Raw genomic sequence first — 17,412 nt, 5'->3', positions numbered from 1 at the left:
GTAGCCACATTTCTGCACTCTGGACAGTTGCTCTTTGCATGTGAAGTTGTGCATATGGTGCAGTGTTTTTATGGCATAAAAAAGGCCATGGACTGATTGAAATAACACTGGCCAGGGACCTTTGAAATACATAGTGTCCTCTATAAATGCAGAACCAAACATGTGTACAACTGCTATATGTTGGCAGCTATTGACTACTTAGAGCCTTTAAACTGCAAATTGAATAGGGGTCTCTAAAAGCTGAGGCATGGAGCAGATGTCTACATAGTCATTATGTAAGATGAGCTCTATGACTAGGTAATTTTATGCCTTTCAGTTTTTTGTGTAATTTAAAATCACACATTTTTTTTTACTCTAAATATATTGGTTAATGAAAAGAGTTAATGAAGAAAAATCTATTACTTACTTAACAGTAAATAACTGCCATTCAACCCTGACAAGCTCTTCTAGTTTAGAACTGTCACATGTTGTGTGAATGACAAATTTTTAGAGTTGGGCCTATTTCAAATACAGTTAGAACGTTTACTTCATTCTGCGATTATGCAGGAAGATTTTAATTATTTGCTCTGCTGTATAGAAAAAATGCCAGAAGTGACATAAGAAAGGTGTATCCACATTTTAAAAAATATATTAGAAACAAAAATTTTTAAATTAAAAAATGACTATTGTGACTTTGTGGGGTATTTTTCCAGTCTTAGTTCCCATATCTACTTTAATTTTATCACAAACTAAATGTCCTGTTTTTTTTTTTCCTGTTCTATTGAATGGGCAAACAGGGGTAGATGGTCCCCCTCCCTAGAGAGGAGACGACCTACTAGTCCCAGGATTCATATCCAGCATGCATCTCCGGAGGATGACAGGTACTAGTCAACTCCTCCTAATTGAAAAGTGGTTTACTGCATCCTGCACTCTCAGAGAAGTATATTAAAAGGCGTTTAATAAAGTTTAATGTTGAGAATTCCAAAATAAAGTACCAGCTCACATTTCATCTCTGCCTTTTGTTGAGTTTTTATAAAGCACCAAGGGATTTATGTCCAAGAAAATATTCTAATTGTTTGAACATTCAAGTTTCAGCTTCTAAAAGAAGTTGTCTGGAAATAATAATTTTATATTAGTGGACTCTGCATTTGGTTTTTCTCTCATACTATAAATGTAGATTTCCTCCCAACCCCCCCCCCCCCCATGGTGCTTTATAATATATTGATACATGTCAGAGCCTGGATGATAATTATCTTTTGTTTTCATTTAGATGTCTGTTGCTCAACAAACTGCTTATGAGAAAAAAAACCTGGTACATGAAAAGAGAGATTTTTAGTACATATTAATTGGTACATATAATTGGCACTGTTAGTAAATTCTTTCCTAAGTAATATTATCCACAGGTTATCCACTTTATATGCTGATTTGCCAAATGTGATAAATGTAAGAACCTTCCATTGTTTTCCTTTCTTGTGTTTTTATAATTTAAATCAGTTTTGGAGCTCTGTTGTTTTTGTAATATTAACATTTTTCTCCTGTCTTGTCTTATTTTTCTGCTATATCCACTCTTAATTAAAGCAGACAGATATTAATTCAGCACTTATACTGTAATGCACAAGTAAGATTTAATTTCTATGCCTTTAAACCACTGTAAATTATTTTAAAAATAATTCAATTCTTATTTTTTAAAATTGTGTGCACAAACTCTTATGGGGTTAAAACTCTCACAACTCTCACAATGAAAGATGCAATTCAGTTACTTTAGTGCTGTTATTCTCTTTCTGCTTAAGTGTACCAACTGTAGTTACATTTGCATCAAAATCTGTCTTGCCTTGCCTTGCCTTTTCTTGTATTAGGATTATTGTCACCAGCTTCACTGAAGGCAATTTCAAGCCGATAGGATTATCTGGATTGTATTTCCTTTTGCCCAAGTAAAATTCAGTGTTTTTACTTATAAAATAAAATTTATTAAGCAATTACTCCACAACTAGTTTACAGTTACTGAACACCTGAAAATTTTGATAGTCATAAAATTAAGCCCAATATAATCTATTATTATTAATACTACTACTAATAATAATAATTGGTACTTTTATAGGGAAACTATTCAAGAATTAGATCATAATCTAATTAGATCATATAGTTTATTAATGTGGGCATCTTCAAGTGATTTTCTTTTCATTGAATTCCATGCAAAGATACTCATTAACTTCAGTGCATCTTGCGTATAAAGTACACATCCCAAGGATAAATTCTTGCTCCTCCTGAAGTCAGGGGTATTTTTGTCACTGATTTCAAAAGATCCAGAATTTCTCCCTGCTACTATAATATCTTACCGAAAATATTATTCTAACAGTCTCAGTAAAATGTCACTGGGAGTTTTCCGGAACACTTCAGGACCTAATTTATATAGTATAGCTGCCTATACACATACTTGGCATTCTGATTAATCGAGTTTGCTCTGTGTTCTATATAGAACTCTGCAGCATTGATGCAGTTTAACATGAATTAAGCCCCCATGTGTTTAAAAATTCTACAGGACACTTTAACTTAAACCACGGCAAATGAGTATTAGATAAAGTGTCCTTCAGCCACTTTTAAATTCATGGGGGCTTAATACATATGACACTGCAGCATTTTAATTAGAGCAACTACACAAGAACTGCTGTAATTAAAACACCCCCCACTCCACGCACTTACGAGCATGTGTATAGGCAGCCTATATTCTTACCACTTGATTTTTTTTAGTTTGACTGATCATCACAATAAAGTGCCTGTATAAATGGGAAATTGTTTTGTACTGCTTTTTCATCCAGAAAAAATGGCACAGTCCATTTTCATGTTGAATCTGGTGTGTTTCTTTAGGCATTATAAAAGAAGCAATATACTACAGTCTTCTAATTTGCTAATCTAGCTGGTGCGACTGGTTGGCAGAGGAGTCTGAAGAAAGCATACACCAAACCTTAGCTGGCTGCAGCCTGTCCACTATTTATTTTCACTGTTTTCTTCTCTATAACAGATGGAAGCTACAGCAACTTAGGGTCTTTGAGGTTGAGGTTGGATGGTAGAAGCTAGTGAGAGACTCACTGTATGTCTCCACTGAGTTTGGATGCAAGTTTCTGAAGTAGTTTAACCTCTTTAGGCTAGGTAAAAATATGTATTTACACAGAAGTTAGGAGGCAGTGAAACTTGTGGAGCCTGAAATATAAGCTCACTCCCTGGTCTTTCCCAAAAGGTGATTCAGTTTTTAAATATACTTTATCTCATCAATAATTACAAGTCTATAGTGCAGAGGACTGGTACCAAGCTGATAATACTCAGCTACTCCAGTTATTCCAGACTTGACCTACAAACCCAAACCAATTGCAAGATTCTGCTGAATTCACCAACAGTGAAATAGTTAATAAAGCTAACATTTTCAAACCAATTAATATTCTTCCTTTCCCCTTCCTCTCTGTGCATTCCTTCTAGGGCACAGAATGTAAGACAGGACCAAAACCAAACTACATTTACAAATTTGGATTTTTTTATTTTTACATTTCACACTAATTATTTCTCTTAAATTTATTTTGCAGTAATTTTTTTTTCTTTTCTTGGCTATTGCCATTTAGTACTGGCATTTGCTTTTCTTTTGATATGCTTTTATAAATGCTTGTCAGGTTGACAACTTATGTGGGAGGCTCAGAGTGACAGACTGGGCTGGCTGACTAGCTTTTCATACTGAAGTTTAAATCATTGCTTCATAGATAAATTGAATTTGACAGATGTCATCCCATTCTCATTTATGTACATCCCAGAATTATCATACAAATTGGTCCAATTTGCATTCTGTGCTCAAGATAACTGCAGGACTGAAGCAGTGTGAGCTCTTCATGAGCAACTGATTTCTTAAACATATGCCTTACAGATGTGGAATTTCTTAGTTTGATCATTTAAATCCAATATTTTCAACATCATGTGTATTAATAATTATTTTGAACAAAATGGGCTGTTGAAGGGAGCCTTCAGAAATGATTTTGTTGTCCTGAAAATGATTGACAAGCCATGGCAGAAAAATCACCTCACAGTATATTTAGAGAAGCTGAGAAAATAGATCACAATTCCTTTAGAGGTTAAAAATGTGTTGTTGTGTAATCTATTATGTGCTTCTTTAGGGTATATCAGATAGAAAAACTGGAAGCATTCTTTGTTTTCATATTAGAAAATCTGGTCATGTATAGAACCTGTCTAGATGGCTGGAAGAGTTTGTGATAACTGGAGAGCTCAGTGCATGGTGAGATCAAAAGTGCTGAGAAAAGCAAAGGGTATGAAAATCAAGCAGTTGACAAGGAAAGGACCTTTTTTTCATTTTTTTCCTTGTATTGGGAAACTCTAGGGTTTTATTAACATTGTGGATAATGGAAGCTTTTCTTAATATTCAGGACCCTTGTACTACAATTAAGATGGCAAAGCTCTCAATAAGCCTTATTGAGGTCTTACAGAGTTCTTCCAGCAAAAACAGGAAACTTGGTGTTTTAGATCAATATAATAAGTTTGTTTTTTAAAAAACATTTTAAAACCTTCAAACCTCCCTTATACAGTATGAAGAGGCAAAAAGAAAAAGTCCAAAATGGTCCAAATTGTAAATGATCCTTTGAACATCACCTTTAGGAATTATTTTGGGGAAAATAGAAACCCATTTTTTCACAGAGGTTTCAGTTACATTTTAAGCTCTTATGAGGTTTGGAGCATAAAAAGACCTTTACAAAATCCAGTTGTATTTATATAAAACAAGTGCTTTATTCAATCAGCCCAAATCAGGAAGAGACACATACACACTGAAACATGTTACATATAACACTATTTTTTATAATATAAAGCTTTCATCAGCAAGATGTACAGAACCCCCCCCATATTCATAAGTTTCTCCCAGAACATTAGAAATTAAACTTATTTTAAAAATCAGATTTGTAAAACTCCTTTTATCTAAACTGAGATGTGGAAAATACAGGTTAAGTACTATAGGAGGAGAAGGGATATTTTTTTAGCCTTGACATTCTATCTTGGAACCTTATGAAGTCATCCAGTTCCGGTAAAGTAAGATAGGAAAAGATAGAAATTTACCTTTACTTGTGCAGGAATTAGGAGGTCAGATAAAGTATGTATGCTCAATATGTATGTATGGAATACGTGACTGTGGCACCAGTAATCCAGCTATTGCCAATTTATTATGTTGAAATCAAAGCTGTTGAGACTATCTAGAAGAAATAGAAATTTTTCATTAGGCAAATGCCTAGAATGACTCTATTAGATTTATGTTGCTTCTGTTATGGAGGCTTATCTTTAGAATACTTAACTCACCTTACCATTGGGGGAAATCTTGACCATCCCATCCTTCAATCAATTTGGACACTTGAGGAAGTGGACTTTGAGTACTGACTTACAGACTTTTTATCTTTCAAGGCATTCTCTATAGGGAAGGATCTAGTGAGACCAGGGGCTTAGGTGACCATGAATGTAGTAGGCTTGTGTAGTTTCACCTACAAATGCCCATATACTGCCTCCCTGGCAACTTCTGAAAGGTGCCTGAACACTCAGTTTTTATCCATATTAAATAAGAGCATTTTTAGATGGGCATTGGGAGGCAGTGGGGGGGGCACTTTAATTAACATGGCTTTCAGAGATGGGCTAATTAAAGCACCTGGAGCATCACGTGCATCAGCGTCCCCATGCTGATAAATGGTGAGCTTTAGTTTAAAGTGCCCCACTGTCATTTTTCAGTACAGGGACACTGATACACATGATGCTGGAGTCTGTTGGAGCATGGTAATTACCAAGCTCCATACTAATTACAGTGTGTCAGAGCAGCCTCCCTGTACATGCATAGAAACCCTAAGTCACTGATGACTTGTGCTTCACCCACATCATCAAAGTTCTTATACTGATGGAACTGAATGGTAATGTTGTGTGGAAAAGACTGAATTTAGAAGGAATCCTATTATGAAGCCTGATGTCCCTATGTCAAAAGAAAAAAATAATCAGCAATTTGGCACAAAGCTGTTCTCCCTTATCTGGTGTTATCTTATGAAAGCATTTGATAATCTAGCTGTAGGAAACAAATGAATGACATAGTGGGGTTTAGAGAGATTTTTGGCTTTTTTAAGACATCCTTGCTAGAACAAGCAATTAAATAGCAACAACAGTCTAAAACCTAGCTATTTTTTTTAAATATCTACCACTCTACTCATGAACACTCTTAAAAGAAAAAAGTATCCATTTCACAGTTCAAAGACTTTCTGTTCACCTACAGTCTACTCCGTCAGTTGATTAACAACCAGTGGGCTTGATTCATCTTGAAGTACATTCTGCCCAGCATAACTCCTGTTAACTTGAGTGGGAGAATGTGTTCACATTCAGATTTGTAGGGTGCTTTATTTTTCTTCCAGCTGTGTTCTCGTCATGATTGATCATATAGCTTTATAACAGCAATTCAGTGTTTGCTAAATGGATAATGACAAATAGCCTGACTCTGAAAATGCACACATATAAATTACTTTGAGCATCCAAGTAAATCACCTGAAGTCCATAGAATTCCCTGTAAGCAGGTGGAACTCTTATTTTGCTCCAAATAGAATTTCCAATGAGCTCCTTTCTGGCCTTTGGCTATGCGAGTAACTCAAATAACAAAAAGATTCTGTTCCGGAAATTTCCTTGCAGAGACCTCTTGTGGTAGACTACAATGCCACTCCCATCTAGCACCCTTGTATCCTGAGTGAAGTCAGAATGTCTTCAGTTTTATGAAGAGCTCCAATAGTTCTACTGTTACATTCATGTATCATATTTAATGGGACAACCCTGCATGCATGAAATTAATGATGAAAGTTTCTGTAGGGTCATATCCAGTATCAGTAAAATTATTGTCTTTCTGGAGGGGTATTGCAAATAATGGACAAGAAAAATCATAAGAATTATAATTATTTCACAGGGCTGTTTAGTATTTGTAACAGGGGGCCTTCCCATGGCCGGTTTGATGCTCGCCTGCCCACCTGTCTCTGGGCTAACCGTCCACCTCTCTCTCCTGCCATGCCATGATGATAAATGATTACAATGTTACACAGCCAGGAGGCTGCCCATTTTGAACCCCGATGTTAAGGGAAACATACTCAGCTCTGTTCCATCTCTACACTGCGACCCAAGCCTCACAGATGACATCCCAGGCAGCTAATTTCAGTCGTACCCTTCACCTATTAGCTGTGGTCCCCTCTCTGGGGCCTTTGGCTCCCCTTTAGGCCCTGGCCCCATCTTAGGCCAGTTGGGATCCTGAGCCTCTTGCTCCCTGGGCATCCTTCACAGTGGGCCCCTGGCCCTTCAACCCCTCTCTGGGTCCTGGCCCCAGCCTGGACCAGTCAAGGTCCCTTGGGTCAGGTCTAAGCTGCATGCCCACTTTTACTCTCACAACTCCAGGAGAACAAGTGAGCCATAGGCCTCTCCAAGCTCTGACAGATCTGGGCATTCCCCAGCTAGGATTGTGCAGGGGCTGGAGATTATTAGGTGTCCCCAACCCGCCTTTCACCAGAGAGGTAACTGGCCTGGCATTTCATGGGGCTGCTGCACCACCGGCAGTCCCACCAGACCTCCCTTCCCTGGCAGGGTGCAGTTTTAGGTCATGCCTATGACCTGGAGCTTCCTCCATCCCCATAGCCCCAGCCCATAGACCTCCAAAAAGATGTTCCTGAGCCTCAGCTCAGCTGGCTGATGTCTCTCTCATGGCTGCCAACAGCAAACTGCTGCTTCCCCTATTTATAGCCTGGTTTCAAAATGGCCGCTGCAATCAAGCACCCGGCTGCTGCCTGCTCCAGCGCTTGAAGTGGCAGGCACCAACAGTGCCTTGCCACAGTGTTAAAACTATATTCTATATAGAACCCAGCACTTTTAATTATGTTCTGACAAGTAGTAAAGATTTTTTCAGTCAGATACTTAGCAGTCATAATTTGGGGTTCTATGAAGAACATTCTAAGATGTCTTATTTAAAATTATAAACTTATTTTATACAATGGAGCATTATGGATTTTGGGGGGGATTCTATATAACTGGTTTTATTACATGAAATCCTAGACTTACATAGCCAATCTCAAAATAAGTTATCCTTTGTACAGTGATCTGTATTTGGCAACTCTCAGTCAAAAAGTAATTAATTTCAATTATGAGTTTTTAAAAAAAATGTTAAGGTTATTAAAATCATCTAAGCATAAAATTAAAATAATATGGGAGTCACCAGAGCCATATGTTGATTATTATTTGGATTAAAAATTATTTTTTAAAAAGGATGCTTGGGTCAGTTTGCTGGTATGGTGGTTACTAAGCAGTTATATACTTATCATTGAAATAAAACAATTGCCAGTTATACTACAATTATTTATGACAGTTTCATCAACTGTAAACATATGGAAGGTATTTCATTAAATGTGCAATTTTAACAATATTTATGCCAAAATATTATTTCACATCTTGATTTTTTTATCAAGCTTCATGAGTAAGCTTATATGTATTTTTCTAATGAACAAACTTGTAGATTTATTCTCAATAAGAGTGAATGGCAGTTGTAGCACTACAGTGCTACAGTTCAATTGTGCTCAATATATGTTTTGCCTTTAACAGCCTTGATGCTTTACTTTATTCATACCTTTTATTCTTACCATGTTTTCAATCGTTTTAAAAAAATCCCCTTTCATGTATAAAGTAAATGAGCCAAAAGGGACACCAGAAATACTGTCAATGATTAGTGCTGAATGTTGTTGGTTTATGTATCTTGACTGCATGTCTCCATCTTCACTGCATGTGACCATCTCTCTGTTTCTGTCCATTCTGTCCAAATTCACTTCCATGTTTCCAAATATTGTGAAGAACAAGGATGCTGGAGTCTTGCATTCCAAAACAAGACAGTATAAACCATCTAAGTGCTAAACCTGGAGCAACACAGAGGTATCATTATTAAGTCAAATTTTGGTTCCAAGTAAATTGTTCTAGTTTTCTGAACTATAAATAATTTACTTTCTTAATAATGTGTTATATTCTAATTGTGTTATTTAGTATGTCTTGTCACACACTTTACATCTAAGGACACAATATAACATTTTTTTTCATATAAACATAGTATTTATATATAGTGCACCATATTTTATTAAGCACCGTCCTTTTGACTCGGTGTGTTTTCTGGACATGAGGTACAGGCATATAGGCAAAGAAATATTGACTTTCCTGCGTCATTTGTTTTTGGTTATCAACTGCAAGGCTCTGTCCTTTTATCTGGAGCTTAGGTCTGTTTCCTGCCTTGTGATGTCACCCTTTTTATGATACTACAGTTTTCATTGAGAGAACCCGTACATAGAAGACCCAGTTATTTCAGAGAAGGTGCTTGTGATTTACAGTGGCATCTGTGAAAAGGGAGTCAGTCTCTCTATGCCTTTAAGGGTGAATCTTCCATATACAGATTTCCCTTGATTTATGTGGGTTCTTTATATGTTCATTGCATAAGAGCAAATTTGCATATTTACGCCCATAATTCGGTATATGTGAGGTAAATTCACTCTTATGTGATCAGCATAGGCACCCCCTTGCCCAAGCAAGTAAGTCTGTGGGGGAGGGGAAAGGGCCACAGCCCCACTCACCCCAGCCGTGGCTGCAGCAGCTCTGAGAGTGGCCAGCAGCAGCTGCCTGCAGCCACTGGGCTGTGCCGTGCTCCACCTGTTCCCCCTGTGGCTGGTCTCCACTTGTCCACACTCACCTCTGCTCCTGGGCTGTGCCATGCCAAAGGCTGTTGCAGCCGGGGCTGGGGTCAGTGTTGCACCCTGCGCTGCCCAGGGCTCTGGTTGTCTGTACTCACCCCAGCCCATGCTGGAGCGGCCCTGGGAGCAGCTGACACCAGCTGCCTGCACCAGGGCACAGTGGCATCGGCCGCTTCTGGGGCTGCTGCAGCAGGAGCTGGGGTGAGTGGAAACAGGCAGAGCTCTGGGAGTTCGGGGCACAGTGCAGCCCAGCTGCTACAGACCGCTGGTGTTGGCCACTTCCAGGACTGCTGCAGCTGAGACTGGGGCGAGTGCCTTACCCCACACCACCTGGGGCTCTCCTTGTCCTCACTCACCCCAGCCCATGCTGGAGCGACCGCAGGAGCAGCCGACGCCAGCTACCTGCACCAGGGCACAGTGCAGCCCAGGAGCAGAGGTGAGTGTGGACAAGTGGAGCCCAGGCACAAGGGCACAGGCAGAACATGGTACAGCCCAGCAGCTGCAGGCAGCTGGCGCTGGCTGCTGCCATGGCTGCTCCAGCATGGGCTGGGGTGAGTGCCACTCTGTTCCCCCTGCTTTGCTGCCTTGTGCAGCCCTGGGAGCAACACCCCTCCCCCCAACCCTTTCCCTAGTCCCAGCCTCCCTCCCTCCCTCCATCCCTCACTGCCATGGGAACCTATCCCTATTAGTTACCTTGTAAAGTGGGTTTGCTTTATGCAAATTTGATTTATGTGCCATTCTCATGGAACGCATGTACTGCATATGTCAAGGGAGTCCTGTATATAACATACTCATAACAACAAAGATGATTTAAACAATTTATTTTCGGTGACCTGCTATAGTATGTTGTTTTGTGGGAGAAAAGATATCACTACAAACCTCATAAGCTAATTTTTTTCCTTGCTACACTGGTGTACAGAAACTGCCCAATGGTGTTCCATATTCCTCCTTATAGTATTATTTTTATTTTACACACTTTGTAGCAGTTGTAGTCTAGTAATTTAGACAGTTTTCCTGCAAAATCAGTGTTATTTGCAGTTATGCAGGTTTCCAGTGAAAACATTTTAGGAGGAAGAAACTTTAGGAACAAGGTTTACCAAAGCTGCAACTTTATTAATGTAACACTAATGGAACAAACTACAGATCAATAATCCCTTGAGTGTACATCAGCTAGCAATCACTTCCAGAACTCAGAACTATTTTTTGGACCTAACCTTCCTTTCCTCTTATCGGGGCTAAAGATGTGAAGGAAAAAATTCTCTGCAGTAGACATTAGCATACCCAGCTCTACCCCATCTTCTTTAGAGGATACCTTCCTATATATTTTTTTCAAATTTTGGTTTATCAAGGAACTAAACCCCTGATGAGCAAGTATCCGTACTTGGAATCCTGCTGGCTTGTGCATCACAATCTACCTTACCTACAGATTTCCTGTGGTCCTAATCAACCAACTAACAGACAGACAAAAAAATAAAAACCCAAGGACACGCTATATTACCCAAGCCAATCTAGCAGTTATTAAAAATGTTATTTCACAGCCTACAAAACCCTGCTCCTGTGGCATGGACACTGGGGTGAGTGGCTGAAAACCCAGAGCTTGAGAGTTCAAGGTCATAGCAAAAGCACTCGTGGCACTGCCATATCTGATACCAGTGAATCTTCAAATTCTGCTAAATACCTTGTCACAAGGACACAAGAAAGAAAAGGTCAGCCTACAAAAGGGGATTGGTGGTATGCCTAGCCAGGCAAAAGATTTGCTTTGATGGTTTAGAAGTTGTTGATCTTACGTTTTTGTGAGGATAAACTAGAGAAAAATAAAGTTAACCTAATTAATTTATACCTGGGTGAAGAACTGAAAGTAGGTAGGAGGGAAATGTCAAATGAGTTTTAGTCTTGGAATTCTTTTGGTTGTTTGTGAAAGACCTGAATGGAAATGGAATAAGAAAGACAAATAAATATATGAAACTATAAAACTGATTAAAGAGAGTACTATTTAATTGGTTAAGAACATTTTTCAAACTTTTGTGCAATCTTAGTAAGATTTTCAGTAAGCCAAGCTTTTACTTGTATGAGGTGACATTCTTGTTACATTAGATTTTATTAAAGTATTGTTTTTACTTGAAAATGTGATTTAAAAACACTTTAAAAATCCTTCCCAGACATCACAAGTGCTTTTCCCTGTTCCACTGATGCTCTAATTTGTGAAGGGACCATCAAAAAGATCTGATATTGTGTAGGTTGTGAGCTAGGAGCTGGTCTCAAAGTGATGCAACTAACTGCCTTTCCCAAAAGACTGAACTAATTCTGTTTCCTTGCCCTAGTATGAAGTGAGGTCTTCCATTTGACAGCCCAATGCTTTTATACCACCAGACATGAAAAAGTCCAATATGATAATAAAATCTTTGATCTTTGATTTAAACCCCTAATTCACCAACCCTTTCAGAAAAATAATTGTCAGTTTTCCATCTTTCAGCCACACATATCATGATTTATGTAATGCATAATTAAAGCTTTATTCTTCATATTCTCTATATTCTTTTTCTTCTTTGTTTACTTTTTTGGCATCTCATTTCACAGGCAGTCCAGAAAGGTGGAAAGATATAACAGCCAAAAACAGACTAGGAAAAGCTCTGCAGCTGAAACAGAAAGGTAGGATTGATGCTACAATGTGCAGCAACCTTTTGTCTTAATCAAATTGATTCCAGTGTTTGGAATATGACTCTACTGCTACTCTTAAATATCACCTGTAAAATAGCAATTTATAAAAGTAAATTTATGCTGTCTTAGTTTGCAGTGTCAAAGAGTTCACATGTATATTACAAGATTGACCTTGTCTGCTATCTTGCCTTTTACATGTGTTCTATTTACAGTGTAAAATTCTTTTGGATAAATTAAATTTTTTTAAATTTAGGCCTTAATTAAAAGTTAAATATTATTGTAAATGTAGAGTGTAAATGAAATGAGTCAAATTCTGGACCCCCAAATCATGGGAAATTAGCACTGGATTTACTTCTGTAGGACTGGAATTTTGACCAAAATCTGAGCAGAACACAATTGTTCCTTAATATAGTTTTCATTGTTTTTTCTTTCTAGTTTATTCCACTTAATAAAACCTTAATAATGATATAGAAATCTATGAAAAATGTGAATAAATGAACAATACATTGTGTTAGTGTAATATAAAAGTTGTTAAAATAACCAAGATTTTTAGAGTTTTGCATTTCTTTGTAGTTAAAATAACAAATACTAAAACATTGCCAATTTTAAATAGCAGTGTTAAGTGGACTATGATCTGTACCCTTTATTTGGTAAGGTACCTGCTTTGCATAGATTTCATAGACATTAGGGCTGGAAGAGACTTTGCGAGATCATCATTCTAATTATAAACATATTAAAATGCACCTTTAAAAAGTTTGCAATTATATAACGCTAATGTTGATGTTGGAAACTTAATTTTTACCTTATTGAGGTTTAGGATGTGTTAGACTATGCTAAGTAATACTGCCATGAAAATGCACCCTATTTGATTCTCTCTGCTCTGTGCACAACAAATACCTAAAGCATGTGACATGCACTTTGTAGCGCATCACTCAGTCACAGGTGTAATTATTAGATCAGGATAGCACCCCAACCTCCCCCCTCTCTGTTAGCCACAGTGCAGGTAGGGTGGCCACTGATGCATCCCCAGAATACAGAACAGCCCCTTGGTGATGGACGGACCCACATGGCCAATCAGTGGTGAGGGGTGGGGCCATCTCCTCAGCCAGTCAGTAGCAAGGGGCAGGGCCACCACTTCTCTCCCTTCCTGGCTGGCTTGGAGCCCCTCTCTTCCTGGCTGAGCACAGCCCTACCTCTGGGCACAGCCAATAGAATCATAAGGACAAATGACTGACATGCATTTCCACCAATGAACTGAAAAACAGGACTTTTTGCTCTCCGTTCCTCATTCAAAAATCAGTAGGGGACATAAAATTTAAAAACAGAACAGTCCAATATAAAATCAGGACCGATGAGCAGTCCAGGTACAGCAGGGAGGCAGATATTAGCCTTCAGAATTCACAGAGCAGAAACGAATGGGTGAGTTAATTTTCACTGCAACGCTCCCTGGCAGGGTCCATTGCAGCCTAAACTTTCCCTTACTGAGTGTTTATCACAATTTAGCTTTCATCTGTGATCTTTACATTGCAGGGATTTCATAGACATTACAGCTGGAAGGGACCTTGCAAGATCATCTGGTCCCGCCCCCTGCCCAAGGGCAAGAAGCCAGCTGGGGTCAGATGACCCCAGCAAGATAATCATCCAAATGCATCTTGAATGTGTCCAGAGTAGGACACTTCTGGGGGTGAGGGGGAGTCTATTCCAGACTCTGGAGACTCAGACTATAAAGAAGTTCTTCCTGTGTCCAGTCTAAAATGGTCTTTCAGCAGTTTGTGACTGTTGGACCTTATTTTCACTAGGGAAGCCCTGGTGAACAGACATTCTCCCAGATCCTGATATATACCTGTAACAGGATGGCGTCCTAGGGGTTGCTGTAATCTCCCCTGATGCCCCTTACCATGCCCAGTTAGTCTACAAAGCACCCTCAGTTCTCTCCCACCATGTCTTTGATGTCAAATATATATAATAGGGAGGCTGCCTCTTCGTCTCCCTGGACACAGTTTTCCTCTTGTACACTGGCCCCATTTCTGTAGCAGGTGTTTCTGTGCACCCCAGCCTTATGGGCTATGCGTGGCTCCAACCACCCCTTTACCACGTTCCAGGCCTCACTGATGGAACTGATGTTCTTCGGTCTCACACTGTCTCACTGGTACTTGGGCTCTCTGCAGCCCTGTCTCGCACTGCGCCTCACTGGCGCTCTGGCTCTCCACAGCCTTGTTTCGCTCTGCACCTCACTGGTGCTTGGGCTCTCCGCAGCCTCGTCTTATACTTGTCTCGCACTGCACCTCCCTGGTGCTCAGGCTCTCCACAGTCCTGTCTCGCACTGAGCCTCCCTGGTGCTTGGGCTCTCCACAGCCCTGTCCCGCACAGCACTTTGCAGGCACTCTGGCTTTCCACAGCCTTGTCTCACACTGCGCCTTGCAGGTGCTTGTCAATCACTGCCCCCTCTCTGGGGCTTCTCACTACCCCCTCTCTGGGGCTTGGGGTCAGCATGCCTCAATGCTGCGTCCTCCCTTGCACTCGGGTCGGCACATCCCCAATGCTGCACCTCCTCTGATGCTCGGGTTGGCACACCCCCAATGCAGTGACTTCTCTGGCATTCAGGGTCGGCGCACCCCCAATACTGAGCCTTCTCTGGCACCCGGGTCCCCACGCTGCTGTGGACCCCCTATGAAGCCTCCTCCATCCCCTTATAGCCTCACCCAAGCCATCAGTAACAACAGCAAACAAAACACAGGCCCCGGGCTATAACATGGATCTTAGCCATCTGGCTCCAACATTAGTCCTGCCACATCGGGGTTGCTGCATCCTTCCCCAAATCTCACGCTGTACCTGCAGTCTGGGGTCTCCCCTCCACTTGTTCTGGGAGAGCTCCTTCCCCCCTGGCTGCTGACAGGAGACTCTCCGCCTGGCCTCAGCCCTGGTTTTTAAATGGAAGCCAGGCCCTGCCCCTTCTGGTCAGCTGACCGCTGGCAGATGTGGGTCACTAGCTCCCTCTGGTTGCCCTAGCAACCAACACCTGGGTAGTTATCCCAGCTCTACAAATAGCAGCCACCTTAGTGCCCTGCTACAACACCCCGATATACTTACGGACTGCGACCAAGTCCCCACCTAATCCTATGCTTTTCCAAGCTGAAGAGTCCGATGCTTCTCAGCCTCTCCTCATAATTGCCTGCTCTCTTGACCTCTTATCATGCGCGTGATTCTCTTCTGGACTCTCACAAGCTTCTCCACATCCTTTTAAAGTGTGGAGCCCAGAGTTTGATGCAGTACTTCAGCTGCAGCCTCACCAAGGCGGAATAAAGCAGGAGAATGACATCTTGGGTCTTGTTTGAGATGCATCAGTACATGCAAGCCAGAGTTTTATTTGCTTTGCCAGCTGTGGCATCACACTGGTGGCTCATATTCAATTTGTGGTCACTCATGACCCCCAAGTCTCTTTCAGATGTAGTGTTACTGAGTGAAGCACTGCCGAGCCTATAGGTATGATGTGGGTTTTTCCTCCTGAGGTGGAGCACCTTGCATTTCTCTATGTTGAAGGTAATCAGGTTTGTATCTTCTCACCGTGTGAGCCTATCCAGGTCAGCCTGGATCCCCAGCCTATTCTGCAGTGTAACCTCACTTCCCCATAGTTTGGTGTCATCCGCAAACTTAACCAGTTCATTTCTGACACCCAAATCCAAATCGTTAATGAATATATTAAGAGAGTACCAGTCCGAGGGATGCTACTGGGTTCCATCAACAATCACTCTCTGGGTCTGACCACAGAGCCAGTTCCCCCGTTTTGCCATGAAGACATCATAGGAGACCAAGCTTTTTTGAAATCCAAGTAAATGACAACAACCTCTCCCCACCCCCCCCATTCAGGTGATGCGTCACCTGGTCATAGAAGGAGATGAGGTTGGTCAGACACAACCTACCCAAAATGAAGTCGTGTTGTCTGTCTCTCAGAATGGCGTCTACCGTCAGCATGTTGTTAATGGATTATTTGATAATTTTTTTCCAAGATCTTGCCAGGGATTGAGGTCAAACTGATTGGCCTGTAGTTCCCTGGATCTTCCTTCCTTCCTTTCTTGAAGATGGGCACCACGTTATTCACCCAACCTCTTTGTTTTCAGAAAAAAATAGGAAAAAAAAGGAAATTACTGTACTGAATCATGATTATATTCTACTGGTATATGGTAGGCTCTAACATTTGTGTCTTAGAAAGAGACACTAGTGAAGATGTGAGACAGGTTTCTGGTAGGCTGCGTGAACAGAAAAGCTGTATATCTACTTACATTATAGCCAGGTACAGACATTAGACTTTTACCAGTATAAGTTATTGGAAACTGGTCTATATGCATAACAGAATAGAAGTTCAGCACACAAACTGCTTTAAAAGTGGCAGAACCTCATCTAAGATCTAAGATCCCCACTCCCGATTAAACAGTGAATTCTTGTTTTGTTCACTATCAATCTAAAATATGCCACTTAAAGAAAACTGTATGACTTAGAACAATTTCACCTCAGGCTTTTTGAATGTCTGTACCTAGCCTGTGGCTGTTGAGCACCTTCCACTTAATGAAAGATGGAAATTAATTTTACTTTCAAACACTGATTATAATTTATGTAATATAATAAACAATCCACTGGTGGAATTACAGAGCCCACAATTTCTATGATACTCTGTTCTTGGACTGACTATGGTGATGGTTTGGTTTTATTTGTGTTTTTGGAGGTTTCATTTTGGTTTATATCAGAGTAAGCAGAAATAATGTGCATTATACAAAAAATCCTCTCTATATTTGAGTGCATTGGAGTTTTGCCATTGATGTAAGCAGGACAAGGGTTTTTTTCCTGTGTTCAGAAAAGAAATGAATGCTTCATTAGGCTCTCTTAGAATTCTTAGGGGATGTCCACTGTACATGCTTGTCTAGAATGCAGATGTTCTCATAGGCTTTCTTCTGTAGTAAAGCAACTTTTGAAACTTTTTTAATGTGGCTTATGGAGCTTTCCATTGATAGCTGTT

General features: G+C 40.3%; 1 protein-coding gene and 1 long non-coding RNA gene across 7 annotated transcripts in view; one reads left to right on the top strand and one right to left on the bottom strand.

Moving 5' to 3' along the window:
- RIMS1 (regulating synaptic membrane exocytosis 1) overlaps positions 1-17,412 on the top strand; it is a 717,876-nt gene that overhangs the window by 466,945 nt on the left and 233,519 nt on the right. For 3 of the 6 annotated variants that reach the window (XM_019520475.1, XM_019520477.1, XM_019520476.1), the window contains 3 exons: positions 777-860; positions 8,863-8,940; positions 12,321-12,392. In XM_019520475.1, the coding sequence (XP_019376020.1) occupies positions 777-860; positions 8,863-8,940; positions 12,321-12,392 (234 nt within the window). The remainder of the gene's footprint in view (positions 1-776; positions 861-8,862; positions 8,941-12,320; positions 12,393-17,412) is intronic. The other 3 variants (XM_019520481.1, XM_019520478.1, XM_019520480.1) reach the window with 1 other exon arrangement.
- LOC109299950 lies at positions 7,642-16,441 on the bottom strand. Its single transcript, XR_002098068.1, has 3 exons — positions 16,322-16,441; positions 11,584-11,666; positions 7,642-8,924 (listed from the first exon to the last, which is right to left on the bottom strand). It is a non-coding gene; the product is annotated as an uncharacterized LOC109299950 (long non-coding RNA).

The sequence above is a fragment of the Gavialis gangeticus genome, unplaced genomic scaffold (genome assembly GCF_001723915.1).
Source record: "Gavialis gangeticus isolate Ggan-Ray unplaced genomic scaffold, GavGan_comp1, whole genome shotgun sequence".
NCBI classification, from domain to species: domain Eukaryota; kingdom Metazoa; phylum Chordata; order Crocodylia; family Gavialidae; genus Gavialis; species Gavialis gangeticus.
This window is presented reverse-complemented; position numbering and strand designations above follow the sequence as displayed.